Here is a 16202-nt window from a genome sequence, read left to right as displayed (position 1 = left end):
GATGTAATAAACGAGTTATCAACAAAGCATACACGTGGAAGGCGCCACCAAGATCTATCAAAACAGAACTGCTTAGAAGCCATACATACTTAGGCAATGGGAATTTTTTTTGGTAACTGTAGCTTGTATATGTAGGAGAAGTTGAGACGGGGTAATTAGGGAGAAAGCCCTAGTTTCAAGGAGATTTGAACTGACTTATTACTAATGAGGTGTTGGTCTTTGCAACTGAGCCAACACAATAGGGATCAAAACTAGAGAAGGTAAAGGTAATGGAAGAACTCCTTGGCATTCTCTGATCTAAGAATTTAACATTGTGACTCCCATATATTTATCCTTGGCTCGAGGACATTCTAATTACAAAGCTCAAAATATCAAGAAAAGTCGGGACAAAATGCACTAGTTGCCAATCAAATGGCCTCGCTGCTCCTGGCTAGAGAATGAACACCACCATTCCTAATATTGAAATTGATGAAAGAAGGCATAAAGAGTGCCTTATATGCTTGATGTAACCATTAGGAGGAGTGGGTTACTTTATATATATTAGCAAAATTATTTCTTGATATAATTTAAATATCTAAACGTTTAGAATAGATTAACGTCAAGGTTAAAGTTTTTTATTTATTTTTATGGGTTTTAAATTTTTGAATGTTGACGACTCATTAATATTAATTGATCTGGTAATTGTTTAGAAATTACTTATTTTTTTAAAAAATAAAATATTGAACAGATTTTTAAGTTAGATGAAACACACTGTTTTATTATTATTATTATTATTATTTTTTTAAAAGTTGGATGAAATACACTGTTTTTTTGTTTTTTTTTTTTTTTTTATGAATAGAAATGTAGGTAAGCCTGACCACAACTTTGAAGCTGTTCTTAAACCAAACCAACTCGTGACTTCCAGACAAACGTGACGATGCTAGACCTGAGCCCGCAGCAACTGCCGGAAAAGGAAATTTGTGTTCTTGTGGGACTGAATTGCCCTATATGACTGCTAGGTTGGAATACTTTTCCAGCGGATCCGCATCCATCAATTCCAATCAAACCATCTACAGAGACTCTCTCATGGGAGTGCCCACGTTGCATACTTTTCTCCGGCTGGTGAAAATTCATGTTCCCTCATTAGGAAGCAAGGACCTCACATTTCCCTGCGCAGAACCTCTTCGCTCTCCCTCTGGTAAAATGCGTACATTCCCTTCGTAGATGATTTATACCCATTAGATCTGAATAAGGGAAAAGGTAGAGAGAAGTCAGAGAACATGCAGAAAGATACCTATTCAAAATGTCCAGCGAGATGAAAGATGAGCTTATGCAGATCGCCCTACAAGAGCAAGCGGAGAGACCTCAAATGCCGAAAACCCCAAGTTTCCCAAGTATCCAAGCCAGTCGTTAATCTCATTTAACCACCTCCTGTGTCTCCTCAAATGACCAAGCGCCAAAAAAGTGGTGATCTGCACATGTTGCGCTCAAATCTGACCCTGAACGGTGGTTGATTCCACTGGTTGGCTCAAAAACCTGTTCCCGAAAGAGAGTAAATGTGGACCACTTTTCAGGCCACGTAACCATCCTAAAAGCTTAAGTCAAATTCAGGAATAATATTGTCTAGAGAGACTGAGAGTGGGGCTTAAAAAATTTAAAAGATGATAAACATGAATGCTTGAGAAAATACATAAGAGGTATTTATAGTAGAACATGGTGCTTTATGGTGGTTGGCTCATCCATTGTCCTAGATCTCCTCTGGGATGACATGTGGCTTCTAGGGTACTACCATTTCGATAGATGAGGCCTAATACTGATTAGACATTTAATGCTAATGTTGATAGGACTTTACCCATTCTCTCAACAAACAAGCCAGAATGGCACCATGCAGACAGACTGGGGGGGTAAGGTCAATGTATCTCTTGATAGGCAAGGAATGTCATACCACCACCTGCACTATTAATCCCAGGATAGGAGGCAAGGTCCTCAACCTCGTCAAGCTCCCTTCACAGGGAAGGGTGCATCCCAAGACAATCATACCAGGAGCCTCCCACCAATGGAGTCCCTTGGCCTAGGGATCTTGCCACAACATTTCCACTCTCTCCAGGGGTTGGTGAACCGAAATCAACCACCATAGGCCCAACCTGGACCTCGGTCTACTTGAGGTATAAGACTTGGCCAAAACTGGCATAACAGCCCAGAATTACCATCTCTAGACTTGCTCAAGTCCAGAAATCTCATCAGAGTAGTTGACCAGCACGACAAAGTGAAGGACGATGAGAATGATTACAAGCGGGATGGCGAAGAACCGTGTCGCTGGAACCAATTTGACCAGGTCGAGGTGTGTCTTGTGGTGATTTTTTCTTAGAATTTTCCCTCGATATAGACCCAATGCGGCGGGATTGCTTCATATGCATTACAGTGGAGATGTGGAAGCACAATGTTGCCAATTCTTCTTCTCAATCTGAAAATTCTTCGCACTATGGAGTTCACTCTGACAATTTGGGTGCTGCAATTTACAGAAGAGAACCTTGCCAGGTTTTTCATTATTTTGTAACCATAAAGATATCGAGTCATGTTTAGATTGAAGGCCTCTCATCCGGGAGTTGGTAGTGACAGTGGTCATCACACCTGATACAGAGAGTTGACTTTTTTATATGCTTCACACTAGTGTAACAGGATGGTGTATTAGGGACATATTCAGGATGCTTAAGATATACATATAAGGCATGCAAATGATGGCGACTAATTTATTATCGTGGTCCTAATTTAGGCAGATCAACTTTCATTAACTTTGTTATTAAAAAAAAAAAACTTTCATTAACTAAAGAAAACGAAAGAGTCGGATTCCTCTAAGATAACACTATCTTGACCCTCAGCTACCACACATTCAGGAGGTCCATCGTGTCAATGTTCAGAGGTGGACATGTCCTCTTGAATATATGGTGTAGGGGCATCAGGTAAAGGATCCTGATTCAAATGGGAAATAGAGGAGAAAAGGAAAAATCAACCTCCCAACAATAGAAAAGAAACCCACCACTAGTAACAAAGCATAGGAGATGGCAGATTGACAGTAGGAAGAGAGAATAAATTACCAAAACATTTCCTTAGAACAAATAGAACATATTCAGACTACTTAAATTATGTTCCATTATATAAGCAACCCCATTAGTGTCCAACTCAAACTTAATTTTAAACAGCTTGTATCATAAGCCGCAAGACAAGAAATGCTTGTAACAGTTGATAGTTCTATGGTAGAAAACAAAAACCAGGCTTTTAATATTTCTGTCTGAAAGAACATAGCTCTGCAACTATTTTTTCAATTTTTCCTATCACCACACCTCCACTTCAGAAGTTGGAAAGTTGAAGAGAATTTAAGGGTTTCTTCTTTTTCGAGGCTGAGGCTATTCATCAAATAGGAAGGCTAGGCATTGTTACATGAAAAAAAAGAAAAAAAAAAAGAAACAAAAAACAAAAAACAAAAGGAGGGAGTATCTAAAAGTAAAAGAAGAATGACTTGACTGTCATTGTTGTTGACTCTTGAGAGACTGGTAGTGGATGGCTTGGCCTTTGTGTCACTCTCTCTAGTTGTTGACTCTTGAATTCTCTCTTCAATGTTCTGTTAGCTTCCCAAAGGATTTTATGACTACTCCAAAATCCAAGTACTTGAATAATTCCATTTTCTTCTCCAACTTCTTGATATTATCTTCTTATCCAAGGCCCTTTCAGTTTCTGGCAGGAGTGGGTTGGGGGTTGAGATGGTTCTTCTGTGCAAAATGTAGCAAAGATAACAAAGGGATGGGGTTTTACTTGTCGGCTTGCTTTTGTCTTATAGCTATATTTGGCAGAACTTCCCTATAAATTTTCCCCCTGCTTTCATCTCATCCAGTTTCTTTTATATGATACATTTAGTGAGAAGTGATTGGAAGTATTCCACAGATTCTGGTTGGTCTGGTTTTTGTTACTTATAGTTATATTTGGTTAACTTCTACTTCTTCATAATGCTACCTTCCAGCTTAATTTAGGAACCAGGTGAGTAGTTTTAGTACCAAACCAAAGCATTTAAGTTGATTTTTGCCTAACCAATTGTTCTTTTACATCTGAGATAATTCCCATATCAATCTTTCCCTATGAAATTAGGGTTTCTCTCTCTTTTAATGCTTTCCTTGAATTGTAAGAGGCAGTAAGTTAATTCTTCTTCTTCTTCTTCTTCTAGCTGTCAAGAAATTTGCATTTTTCCTGGATTTGGCTATGACCTGGTTTCTATCATCTCATCTTAGTTTTCCATTGATCTGAATATAAAGACTTGCATCTGGTTTTACACTCAAGTTCTTCCTAGTTCTTTGTCTACATGGATTCCTGATGCTTGGAATATATTATTATCTGTTTCCTGCTTTGGAAAATCTCAGCATTTTGAGCTTTGCTGTATAAATGCAGCTTGAACAGCAATGCAAGGTAATACATCATTCACCATTTGTTTTTGGAAGCATCAGAGTCATAATTAGGATATGGGAGGAAAGATAGTGGTGGAGGAGATAAATTGATGGAGTAGAGATTGCAACGATGAGGAGGGAAGGATGGAACAGAATGCTAAGGTTGGGTTTAGGGTTGGAGTAGACGAGAAAGGAGTGGCCGGAGTGGATGATGGAAAGGTATAATGATTTTGGCCTGTATCCAATGGTCGTTCTAACAGAAAAGACGATGTTTGCCAATTTTGCATGTTCTATGCATTATGGAAAAAATATACATATATATTGGGATGTCTAAATAAATTTTCCTCAAATATATTAATTAAGTAATTTATATATGTTTTAATTATGTAATAATTAAAAACTTTTCCCTTTTTATCTTTGAAAGACTTTAGTTCTCTTTAATTTTCCTTGCCACCAAAGCCTTGTCAACGAAGGTCAAATATAGTTTTCCTCTTAAGTCACCAATGGGTGATGAATTTTTCCACTTTGAAGGGAAAAGACAAAACCTGGATGGTCCAATTCCTAATATGAAGAGCAAAAACTAAATTCCCTTAATTTAAAAAATTCTGAAACATTGTATACAGCAATAATCTGGATGTTGGATCAAATGATTAAAATTAAAAGTTTGAAGAAAAAAAACCCAAAAGGATTCATCTGAGAAGTTGGGGATTACCTTCTCTTTCTGATCTTTCCAGTATGAAAACATTGCCTTTATCATCTCTACCAATCCTCATGGATTCATCGACATATCTTAGAACCTTGAGTTAAAGATCATATGTAATCCTTCAATACCAAATAAAGAGCCTGAAACCAAAATTAAGGATACGAAATCTCCAGCCAACCTTCCGGATTGAAGATACTGAGCAGAAGGTCATAGTTCTTGCGGAAAATGCTCATCAACTGTTTTAGGTCTCCACACAAAAACTTCAGTCAGCAACAGGTTTAAAGTTGTGAATGTTTTTCTATGCCAGCAGCAGATAAATAATTTAATATTACTAATTGTAATACAAGGCTCTGTCTGGTGTGCATTCTTGAAATAGATTCTGGAAGTGAGAAAATAGAGAAGAATTCAAAATTTAACATTTTCTAGACCCAAAACTATTCCAAGAATGCATACCATACACAACAACCCAAGTTATCCCAACTAAATGGGGTCAGCTACATTGATCCTTGCTTTCCAATAAGCTCTATTTGAGGCCACACTAGAACACAACCTAAATAAATCCTCAACCTACCTGATCTGGAGTGATAATTGAATTCTCGTACTTGATGTCAACCCTCTGTGGTGGAGTCAATTACAAAACAATGGACAGATTACACAGAGATGACAAGTTGATTAAAAGAGTTATGCATAAAGGAGTCTAATTCTTTGAGAAAGAAGCTAAATGAGAGCCTGAACTGTTTCCGATGCAACTTTGAAGGAAGCTTCGATAGTTAATTGTCCTTTAAGCACATTTAATCCCCGAAGGCTGAACTCAACAGTGTTAACTGCTTTGCACTGCAATTTGGAAAAGCAAAGGGTGAATTTCTAAAAGTGGCTGTGATGGAAGCCATTCAATGCATTGTTGACTTCTTGTGCTATGCTATTTAACTTATTCAATTAATTTTTTCGGGACAAGCCCACAAATTTCCCCCTTTTTTTAGCAGTTATACATGATCAGAAGTGAAAAACTAGAGTAACAGGAAGAGCAAGGGGTACCAAAAGTAATATTGCTAGTTATGGCAGCACACACCACTTATATCACCTATGTGGCTGTTCATATAAAGCTCAAATTTGGTGGAAAGCTAGGTTTTAGGAGTCCCAAGTTACCAACAAAATTTCAGCGTATTCCAAATTTTACTCATGGAGAAAATAGGGCTGCAGTTAAGCTAAAACATTCACAGATATGCTGGTCGTTAAGACTACCCAAAGAACTGTTCAAATGCGTCCATACTGTTAGGTGAGCAAATTATTAGCCTGGATTTTAATTTTAATTTTTTTTTTTCATCTGACTAAGATGTTTTAGTTTTCAAGTTGTGGATTCAGCAACAGTTTTCAGGTTTTACCTATTCAAGAATCTCCAAATCTGTGCTAAAATTTTGAAGTGCCTCAAAACATTTGAGTCACATGAATAATCCACAAGGTGGGACTGGTCACATGTATACAGATAATACTTTATAAATAATGTGCCACTCATGGCACAAATAATGTGGGCCATGATGCATGGTCACCCTACTTCCACCACTTTCACTAAACAGTTGGAACCACTTGTAAAAAGAATCAAAAGGATAAAGTACTCTGGACCGCATGAAGTGGTAACAACAATTTGCAACAAAGCATCTGGTCACTAGAGAGTGTGTGGGTGTGGATAGGGTGTATTGGCTCATGTGAAGAAGATAAGCTTCAAACCAGGAAAAAAAAGGGTCCAAATTAATCAAGTAGATACACAGTTATTGACAAAATAATTCCATCTTTTTTCTTCTCCTTTATTGGTTGAATTAGAGGGTTAGATCTCATGGCTGAATAGATTCTCTTTCGACTATTGGTGAAGGAAAATTTGGAGTAACTAAAACATAATCAAGAGACAATGACTCACGTGGACCCACCTGAGCAGGATAAATGGTCTGGAAGAAATCATCCAAACTGATGAAGTCCCTCAAGCCTAGCTTGGTTCTCTTAGAACCCAGAATAGAAATTGTACTGTAGACAAGCTTCCAACATCCGCCCACCTACCAACAGCTCAAAAATAACAATTAACACGCAACTCCACTTACATGCTTAGCAGTTCCAGTATAAATTATAGCATGGCAACATTGATTACCTTGTCAAGATGTTGAGTAGGATTAAGAGTTGGATTCTGAGACTCAAGGAGCTCCACCAGAACTGAAATCTCAGATTTCTTTGCAGACGGGACTCCAAAAATTCCTCTATTGGTGCCTTCAGACATGTATAATCAATCCATTTCAACTAAGCCCACTTTCAGTATTCATTAAAACACAGTACAGTATGAAAATTTCAGATCAGAAAAGTAAAGATACATACCCTCGATTGCTTGCTTCAGATCTGCTTTTATCTGGGACACCATATTGTAAGCTCCTGATGTTTCTTGTGTCCCCTGCTCTTCACTAACTAAACTAGGACCTTGTTCTGCAGCTTTAATGGAACGGCTGGGTCTGAGCCCAGAAGGGAACTCTCCAATCCCAGAGCTCTTGGTCCTTAAATTACTGGCTGGGACTGCTCTGTTAGTTTGGATCATCTTAATGCCAATGGGTGTTGCAGGCAGCACGCGGCAACAAAGTGATGGCAGTTGCACTACTTTTGCAGCCATGAATCCTTTAACAGACATGGTAAGTGCTACTTATCAGGAAAAAAGGTAGCAGTGAAAAGTGGTCTGATTCTGAGTGTTTGTGGTTCCAGTCTGAATGTGGGTCAGGACCAAAACCGGAATAACAAGCGAATCACTCCAAACTTGAGATCCAGGAAAGTTAACTTACGGACAGGCTGGTTCTGCTTCCTAATCAGTTCAAGGCGCTACTACAGTGTTTTCAGCCAAAAGAAAGAAAGAGAGAGAGAGAGAGAGAGAGAGAGAGAGAGAGAGAGAGAGAGAGAGAGAGAGAGAGAGAGAGAGAGAGAGAGAGAGAGAGAGAGAGAGAGAGAGAGAAACGTTTTCCTTCATATATAGCAGACATCAAGCAACATTTTACAAAACATGACAGAGAAAAGAGTGCTGTCTGAGATACCTCTCCACAGCTGAAACTTGAAAGCTGCTGTGATTTCTTCAGCAGATCCTGCAAAGCATAAAATAATGTAAATCAGACACATACATTCCATTATTCACAACCGGTTAATCAGTGACTCCAATGCTTCCAAAACCAGAACTCAGAACTAGTCATCTTATCCTACTTGATGAGGCATGGCATTTAGCAGATGGAAAGATAAAATTATCTTTCAGAAAACCATTTCAAATCCACCCATATTATTGAACAGGATCCATGACATACTGACCCTTGTGTCAATCTAACTTCAAAGCCCTCTGAATCATCAGTACAAAGGCAAAAATTAAACTAACTCGCTCAAACTCCTTCCACAAGATAAGGAATCCAAATTGACTCCACTCTTTCCTGTTATGGACCATTTTGACAAGCAACAACTGAAACCACTATAGGTCGGGTACATGGAAATCCTGACAATCTGAAACTCTCAGTAGGATTCAGCTGCCTATTCCATGGAGCCACCAATACTGTTAAATCTCATCCCAGCCCCAATATATACTCTAATGGGCCATGCAATTTATCCAAAATAAGTGAGCCACTCCCTTGTATGATGAGTTTACTATATAATTTAGCTTTTCTGAGGCTGGGCCTTGGTGCAATGGCAAGGTTGCTCCATTGTGACCAAGTGCTCACTGGTTCAGGTATGGAAACAACCTCTTTGTTAAAAGCAGGGATAAGGTTGACCCTCCCCTTCAATTTTCATAGAATGAAATCAGACTGACCAAAATGATTCATGGTAGGAATTGGGCTTCAACACCTTTAACTTCTAGGGTGATCAAGAATTAGGCAAGCATCCATGAGTAAGGCAAAAACAGTATCTAATAGACATTACATCAAATACTTCAAACACCTCTACTGCACTCAGACCATTAGGATCACAAATTACAATATGGTTGTACAATAATGTCAGAGCAACTGGTTTCCAATTGACAATAAATCCAGTACTTCAAATGCCTTTGGTGCATTCAGACCAGTAGGATTACAAACTGCAACTGATTTGTAAATAATGGTGTTACTGCAACAATTTTATGTTTGATAATGTGAATGAATATTGAGGAAAAAAATTCCAAAACACTCCGATCCTTGCTGTATACTGGAAACCCAAGGAAGCAAGCCTAACTCACCAGACAGAAATGATGGTCTTTCAAGAAAAGTGAACTCCGTTTAGCACAGGGATCTAGCTCAGATTATAGTATATAGCTTTTAGTATTGAAGGTACTGTTTTCATTGCTTTTATATAGATAAATCTGTGAGATTGGTTACTTTGATGACAGATAATATCAAGCGGCTGGATGGATTGACTACCATAATTCAGCACCATAATGAATATGGGTAGCCTCAGATACCTATAAAGGATTTAACCATCTAATACGGATTTTTTGGTTGGGGATAGATCCTTTTCTTTTCTTTTTTTGGGAGGGGGGTCTGAGTTAGCATCTCTCCTCCTCAACATCACGGCATTGTAAGATTTACCAACATGGAGGAAATAGTTCCATGATAGATAAGATGAACATCATAATCTTGGTTCCACATAAACATTTATCTATGTTTCCTCAATCAATTGAAGTCCAGATATATGAAGAGGATCTGAGTGCAGAAAAAAAGTATACAATAACAAGAAGTCTTATCACACATGCAAATGCAAAGATATTATCACATAAATACATAATATAACTTCACTTACTGAATCAAAGAAAAGATAACGTGTAAGCTAAGAGAAGTAAAAAAAGGAAAGAGGAATTTTCTACATGAATCTATTTCTGCCTTCTCCACTGAAATCCATCCATCGTACACATTTGAAATTTGAAACTGAAAACCCGTTTACTGGTCTACTTTATGATCATATCTATCTGCACAAAAAGGAATTTAATTGATTCCTGTATCAGTTCATATTCTTCCGATGGCCATCCCTCAAGGTTTTATATATTAAACTGGTTCAGATCATATAGGGGAAATGGTGCACTTCTTCTAGGTAAATACGATGACTCTCATCTCACAATAAGCTCTACTTTGAAATTTTATGGGGCACTCCAGAATTTATACTTCCAACTATCATTTATGGTGCACTTCTTCTGCGTAAATACGATAACTCTCATCTCACAATAAGCTCTACTTTGAAATTTTATGGGGCACCCCAGAATTTATACTTCCAACTATCATTTCAAACTAAATTCTTCACTGTCACCTCACAAGAGGAACCCTTATTAGCAGTCTAGTGTGACTCAACAGATTTCGATAACCCAAGAGAATCTTATTTTTCTCCAGACAAAACTAGAAAGAGCCAAACAACACAACAAAGCTGTTAAAACTTTCCAAAAATATCCCCCACTGTCAATAACAGATCAACAAAGTATATGAACGCATTCAAAGGTAAAAGCAAATACATATTGTGCTTAAATCCAATACCAACTCCTTCGAGGTTAATTTGGACAATCAACTGGAAAAAGAAGAAAAAAATCAAAAGAAACCACTTTGGAGTTGTAGGGTTTGGGGTTGGGGTTGGAAAATTTCAGATGAAAGATCGCGTTGCCTGTACCAAATAAGAAAGTCGACTTGCTTACACAGTAAGAGTGAGAACCTGGTCCTTGCGTCTCCAATAGGCCAAGAACAGTCCAGCGGGAGAAAGACGGAAGTTCAGGAAATTTTTTCCCAGAAGTTGCAGACAAGCTGTTCAATTATAATTTGAGTTTCACGGCACTTATCACTCTGGTAGGAATAAGACCGCCTCGTTTCATAGAAATCTGACAGCTACTTTTCCCCTTCCGTTCGCTCTTGTTATTCTGCGATTGTTGGTAACACTTTTCTGATAACGAATTCCAAAACGGGAAATTTTTTGAATAATTACGCGATTGGCAACTGCTACCAATGTTTAAATTAAAATAAGTAATGGGAGGAGTAGGATGGTTAGGAACCTAACTTTTCCGAGAAGAGGTTTTGATTCAACTCCTACCGGCGGCATATGTAATATTTTTATCCTTATATATAAAAAGTCCTTAAAAAAAATAAAATAAATATTTTATCCAAAACAAATAAATGAATAAAATGAACTTTGGTTTTTTTTCTTCTTTTCTTTTCTATTTTTCAACTATGGAGATAATTCATTTAAAAAAGAAGCTTCCAAGTTAGAAGTCAGAAACTTAGAATATCTTCACAAAAAAAAAAAAAAACTTAGAATAATAATTTTTAATTTTTTTTTTGGGCAACCTTTGACTCGACAATAGTGTCTTTAATTTCCCACTTCATGGTATGAAGTGATCCTACCTGAGTGCAATAACCTTTGCACTTGGAGTAGAACTACATTTGATTCTATAATAAAAAACATAATTAATCACCCCTTTAGAGTATTGAATAATAGCACCAATACCATCTCTATACGAATCTTCAATGTAAAATGTATCAAAATTTAGCTTTATCACGTTCAAAAAAGTGGGTAAACCATCGTAGCATATTACTTGGCTGAAATGAAGATTATCTATATCACATTAGCTCATTTTTCCTATCAACACTGTCATGAAAATAAACTCCATTGGAAGCCTTCTGAGCTGATTTAGAAACTCCTATGAATGAGATAAATTTGAAGTTGGCTCTTCTTTTCTTACCCTTCACTCCATTAGGTAACCACGCCACCACCACTTGATATTTGAAACCACCCTTATTCTTGTATTCATTCTCATCTCTTCCATCGTGCATCCCTTCATCTTCTTCTTGCAATTTCAAGCCAATAAACCTCACTTGTTCTGTATGCCAAAAAAAAAAAAAAAAAAAAAAAAAACCTCACTTGTTCTTTTCTTTTTCTTCTTCACCACCCATCAATTTATACATAAAGATGTTTTCTCACCACGTATTTCGTGTGGGCTTACGTGGAAGCATATAAAACAAACGAAGAAGGAATCGACAAATTTTGTTTTGTTTTTTTGGTTTCCTTCTTATAAGGACAGACATGCTGGCCGCGATGCATGTACAGTGGGCTGGTCTTCGACCGAGACCTCGTCCACAACGAATTAAATATTGTTTTTTTTATAAATTTTTTTGGGTCAATACAACGAATTAAATTCTAAGCCCATGGACAAAGGGCTCGACTTCGGCCCACTTAGGACAGCTTCGCGCTAGCCTAGCCGAGCTTGCAGCGCCAGTGGCAACCTCACTCTAATTTAGAAGCACGAATTTGAGAGTTGAGACCTGCCCTCAAGTCTCAACAATCAAAAATTCAGGTGCCCTTCGTCAAGCTCGGATCTGCTTTACTTGCAGGTCTACAGCCATTAATCTTGTTGTTAAGCCCTTTCTAAGCCTTACTGTCTTTTCTAAATATTTTATTAGCTCGAGAGTCTGTAACGTATTTAAGTATATTCGTGTATATATATATATATATATATATATAACGTCAAGAATGGGCCCTAGGATTTGGTCGTTCATTGTATCTGGCAACTAAGCATCGTCAATCTCGCTTTTCCGAAGAACAATCTTGTTTAATTTTCTAAGCATCGTCTATCTCGCTGCTGTGACGTTACGCTGTGGAGAGATGGGGATGTTCGACAAAATCGCGGACTTGAATTAGTGGCACTACTGTGGTAGTTTCTTTTGACACCGGAACGGGATTCAGCTCAAATGCCAGATTTTTGGGTACTTCACGCTAACCCCAGATAAGTTGATTTGCTTTGCTTTGCTTATTCATGTAATTTGAATAAGCGGGGTCTCTTTGATTTTTGTGTTTTAGTTCCCAATCCTCAGGTTAGTTTTCGCAATTTGTTTCTCTTTCTCTTTGGCTATCTGAGACTGCTTTTGAAGGGCGGAGGAAAGATTTTTGGGTTGGTGGAAAAAAAAAAAAAAGTATTGTTTGGTGGATTAGTTGATTATTCTGATGTTCCTTTTAAGCGTCTGGAATTAAAGACTAAGGATTTGGTGAGATTTTCTAATCGATATGTGGTGATTTTTCTGGATTGTTGGTTTTCATGAATCAAAAGTAGAAGATCTCGTGGGACGGACTGTTGTGAAAATATTTAGAAGGACAGTAGAAGCTTTAAATAAGAAAAAGTCTAATCGACTTGCCTTTCAATTTCGCTGAATACATGCTTTGTGGTCAAGAATTTCTGTTACGGAATCATATTTTGAGGGGAATTGCCTTTCAGTAAAAATCAATGGAAGGTAATTTATCAGCGGGAAACATGATTCCAGGTGCCCCTTATGGGGTTGTGGACTTGCGGGGATCGATGCATGTTCATCACCAAAATCAACAACACCCACACGGCTCTCAGCAGCAGCAATCCCATCCTAACCAGGGCTGTATGGTCCGTCCTGCTATCCATGATGTCTTCCCCTTTACGGTAGGAAATATGCATGAATGTGAGCAGCCCATCAACCTTTTGGATTATAATAAGGGTGATAAGGTAAAGAATTCAACAAGTGATGAAGATGAGACAAGCTTAAATGAAGATGGTAATGATGGTCATAACAATGCTGGGAAAGGGAAAAAGGGGGTACCATGGCAGCGCATGAAGTGGACAGATTCAATGGTGAGGCTCCTTATAACTGCTGTTTCTTACATAGGTGAGGATGCTGCCTCTGAATGCAGCAGTGGGGGGAGAAGGAAATTTTCAATCCTACAGAAGAAAGGTAAGTGGAAATCAGTCTCAAAGGTCATGGCTGAGAGAGGATGTTTTGTCTCGCCTCAGCAATGTGAAGACAAGTTCAATGACTTGAACAAAAGATACAAAAGGCTCACGGATGTCCTTGGGAGAGGAACTTCTTGCCAGGTTGTTGCAGACCCTACACTGTTGGACATGATGGACCTCTCTGAAAAAACAAAGGAGGACGTTAGGAAGATTTTGAGTTCGAAGCATCTGTTCTATGAAGAGATGTGTTCTTATCACAATGGGAACCGGCTGCACCTCCCAGCTGATCCAGCGCTGCAGCGATCCTTGCAGTTAGCGCTCAGGAGTAGGGATGTTCATGACACTCGTGACAGTAAGAGGCCTTCACAAGATGATGCTGATGAAGAAGATCATGATGCAGAATCTGATGATTGTGATTATGAATCAGAGGAGAATCATGCCTTACACCGGGATGGTGGGGGAGCATTCGGGGTTCCGGGATCAATTGCAAAGAGGATGAAACTTGGACAGGTTCTTGAAGACATCAATTTTGGGAACCTCGCGAGTTCTCAGGATTGTAACAAAAGTTACCCATCTCATATGCAAATTCTCCCTGCTGATGTTGATAAAGTGTTCCCTGAAGGATCCAAAGCAGCTTGGTTACAGAAGCAGGGGATGCAATCTCGCCTCCTTCAGTTGGAAGAGGAGAAGTTACAAATTCAGGTTCAGATGTTGGAACTGGAGAAGCAGAGGTTCAAGTGGCAGAGATTTAGCAGAAAGAAAGACAGGGAGCTGGATAAGCTGCGAATGGAAAATGAGAGGATGAAGCTTCAAAATGAGCGTATGGCATTAGAATTGAAACGCAAGGAGTTTGAAATTGATTATACCTAAATAGCCTGAACTGCAATAATACTTGGTGTTTCTTTAGTGCAAGTGATCAGTTGTTGATTTGACCGATAATATGTTTGATTAATGCTTATTTCAAACCCCTTTTGCTTCCCATGTGCATTTGATAAGTCCTGCACTCTTGTGTACTCTCGGTCTTGGTGGAGCACATTCTGATTGTAGATGCTAGCGTGTTGGTATCTAAATGTGTTTTCTAATGTGAAGAAGTCTCTGTTAGTTAATTATTCAATTGGTGAATTTAGTGCATTATTGCTGGATGAATAAATTTGTTAGAGCTTAGGAAGGTTTTTACCAAATTTTTTTAGTCTCTACGTAACAGACTGTTATTTGATTTTCCTTCCTTTTTCTATTACTTAATACGTAACTTGGGAAATGATTAGAGAGCTACAGAACCTATGGGAAAGAATTGGACATGGTAGGACCATGGCTCGAGAACTCACTTTCAAACCTGAAATTAGTCAGACAACAAACCTAGTTGGACTAACATTTCAGCAGGTTGTTGCATTTTTTTCCCTATGGAGTTTTGACCTAGTATGGACATGAAAATCTGGTATACTACTTATTTTGGGTATTAAACACAATTGCAGTCAGATTTCCTAAATTCAATTTGCATTAGCTGTTTGACTTAGTGTGAGACCAAGATAGACACTTATTTATGTCCTAGACTCCTAGCAGCATTTAGAAAATGGTTTTATATTTGTTATTTCATTTACTCAAGATATTCATTTTGGATACATTACAAATAGGATATGATCATCCTTAATTTGTTTGTATTTACAATTTTACATATTCGGTTTCTTTGCTTCTGTTTAGGTGACTTTCTAGAGCCCTCCTAGTAATTTATATTAAACAAAGTTCTTGATGCAAAATTTATTTTGATTCATCCTATCTTGTTTGCTAAGCTAACCCTAATTTAAAGTGAAATACATATTTTCCAAATTGGTTAATATAAATTAAGTAGCTTTTTACTTGTTGATTTTAAGCATGAAACGTATGCTTGTGTATTCATCCATTGGTCAAATTTAATATTTAATTACTGGAATAAATGTTGGAGGCTCAGTTGGTGGTTATGCAAGCTTGATAACTCATGCTTCTCTAATGTCTCTTGGAGTCTATTTACATTTACTGTCATTGTGTATTGGTCTATGTACTGGAACTGAAAGCAGTCATGATTTTGCAGGGTGCGCGAAAGATCCTTGTTTGGCTCTCTCTTCAGCCCTTTGTCATTAATAAACAAATACCCTCTAAAAGTGGGGGGGGGGGGGGGGGGGTTATTCACTTATTTATAGATAATATCTTAAGTAAATGAAATGGCAAGTTAAAAATATTTACTTAAAACAATATTAGGCATAAATAAGTTTGTCCTGGTTTATGGCATATAAGTGTCCGAAGACCATGGTTTCTCATTCAGATGACCAAGACAAGACCTCTGAAATCTCTACCTGAGATGCTGCATTTCTCTCATTTCATATATGGTCCTGTCTCAGTTTTCCAAAAAACTGGG

The 16202-nt window shown here is 38.0% G+C and overlaps 2 protein-coding genes across 8 annotated transcripts; one reads left to right on the top strand and one right to left on the bottom strand.

The window, feature by feature from the left end:
- Positions 1-206: 206 nt before the first annotated feature.
- Positions 207-11135, bottom strand: LOC149027424 (Plastid-lipid associated protein PAP / fibrillin family protein). 7 transcript variants are annotated; one of them, XM_089162500.1, is made up of 10 exons: positions 10766-11135; positions 8172-8219; positions 7474-7764; positions 7253-7368; positions 7038-7160; positions 5851-5949; positions 5687-5731; positions 5278-5351; positions 5125-5201; positions 1534-2610 (listed from the first exon to the last, which is right to left on the bottom strand). In XM_089162500.1, exons 3-10 carry the CDS (start codon positions 7757-7759, stop codon positions 2396-2398), a joined length of 1035 nt encoding a protein of 344 aa, XP_089018626.1. In that variant the 5' UTR covers positions 7760-7764; positions 8172-8219; positions 10766-11135; the 3' UTR covers positions 1534-2395. The 7 variants fall into 7 exon arrangements, 6 of the variants coding, with proteins under 6 accessions (XP_089018629.1, XP_089018638.1, XP_089018626.1 ...); XR_016174551.1 differs by lacking the exons at positions 1534-2610; positions 8172-8219; positions 10766-11135 and adding exons at positions 1148-1223; positions 1326-1515 and having other exon boundaries at positions 7474-8013; XM_089162517.1 differs by lacking the exon at positions 1534-2610 and having other exon boundaries at positions 2956-5201; positions 10783-10875.
- Positions 11136-12373: 1238 nt separating this feature from the next.
- On the top strand, positions 12374-15947 carry LOC149027423 (uncharacterized). Its single transcript, XM_089162492.1, has one exon. It carries the CDS (start codon positions 13340-13342, stop codon positions 14681-14683), a length of 1344 nt encoding a protein of 447 aa, XP_089018618.1. The 5' UTR covers positions 12374-13339; the 3' UTR covers positions 14684-15947.
- Positions 15948-16202: the final 255 nt, after the last annotated feature.

The sequence above is a fragment of the Hakea prostrata genome, chromosome 1, assembly GCF_041222555.1.
Source record: "Hakea prostrata isolate BN-2017 chromosome 1, UWA_Hpros_2, whole genome shotgun sequence".
Taxonomy (NCBI): domain Eukaryota; kingdom Viridiplantae; phylum Streptophyta; class Magnoliopsida; order Proteales; family Proteaceae; genus Hakea; species Hakea prostrata.
Note: the sequence above shows the minus strand (reverse complement) of the source record. Positions and strands in the feature narration are given on the sequence as shown.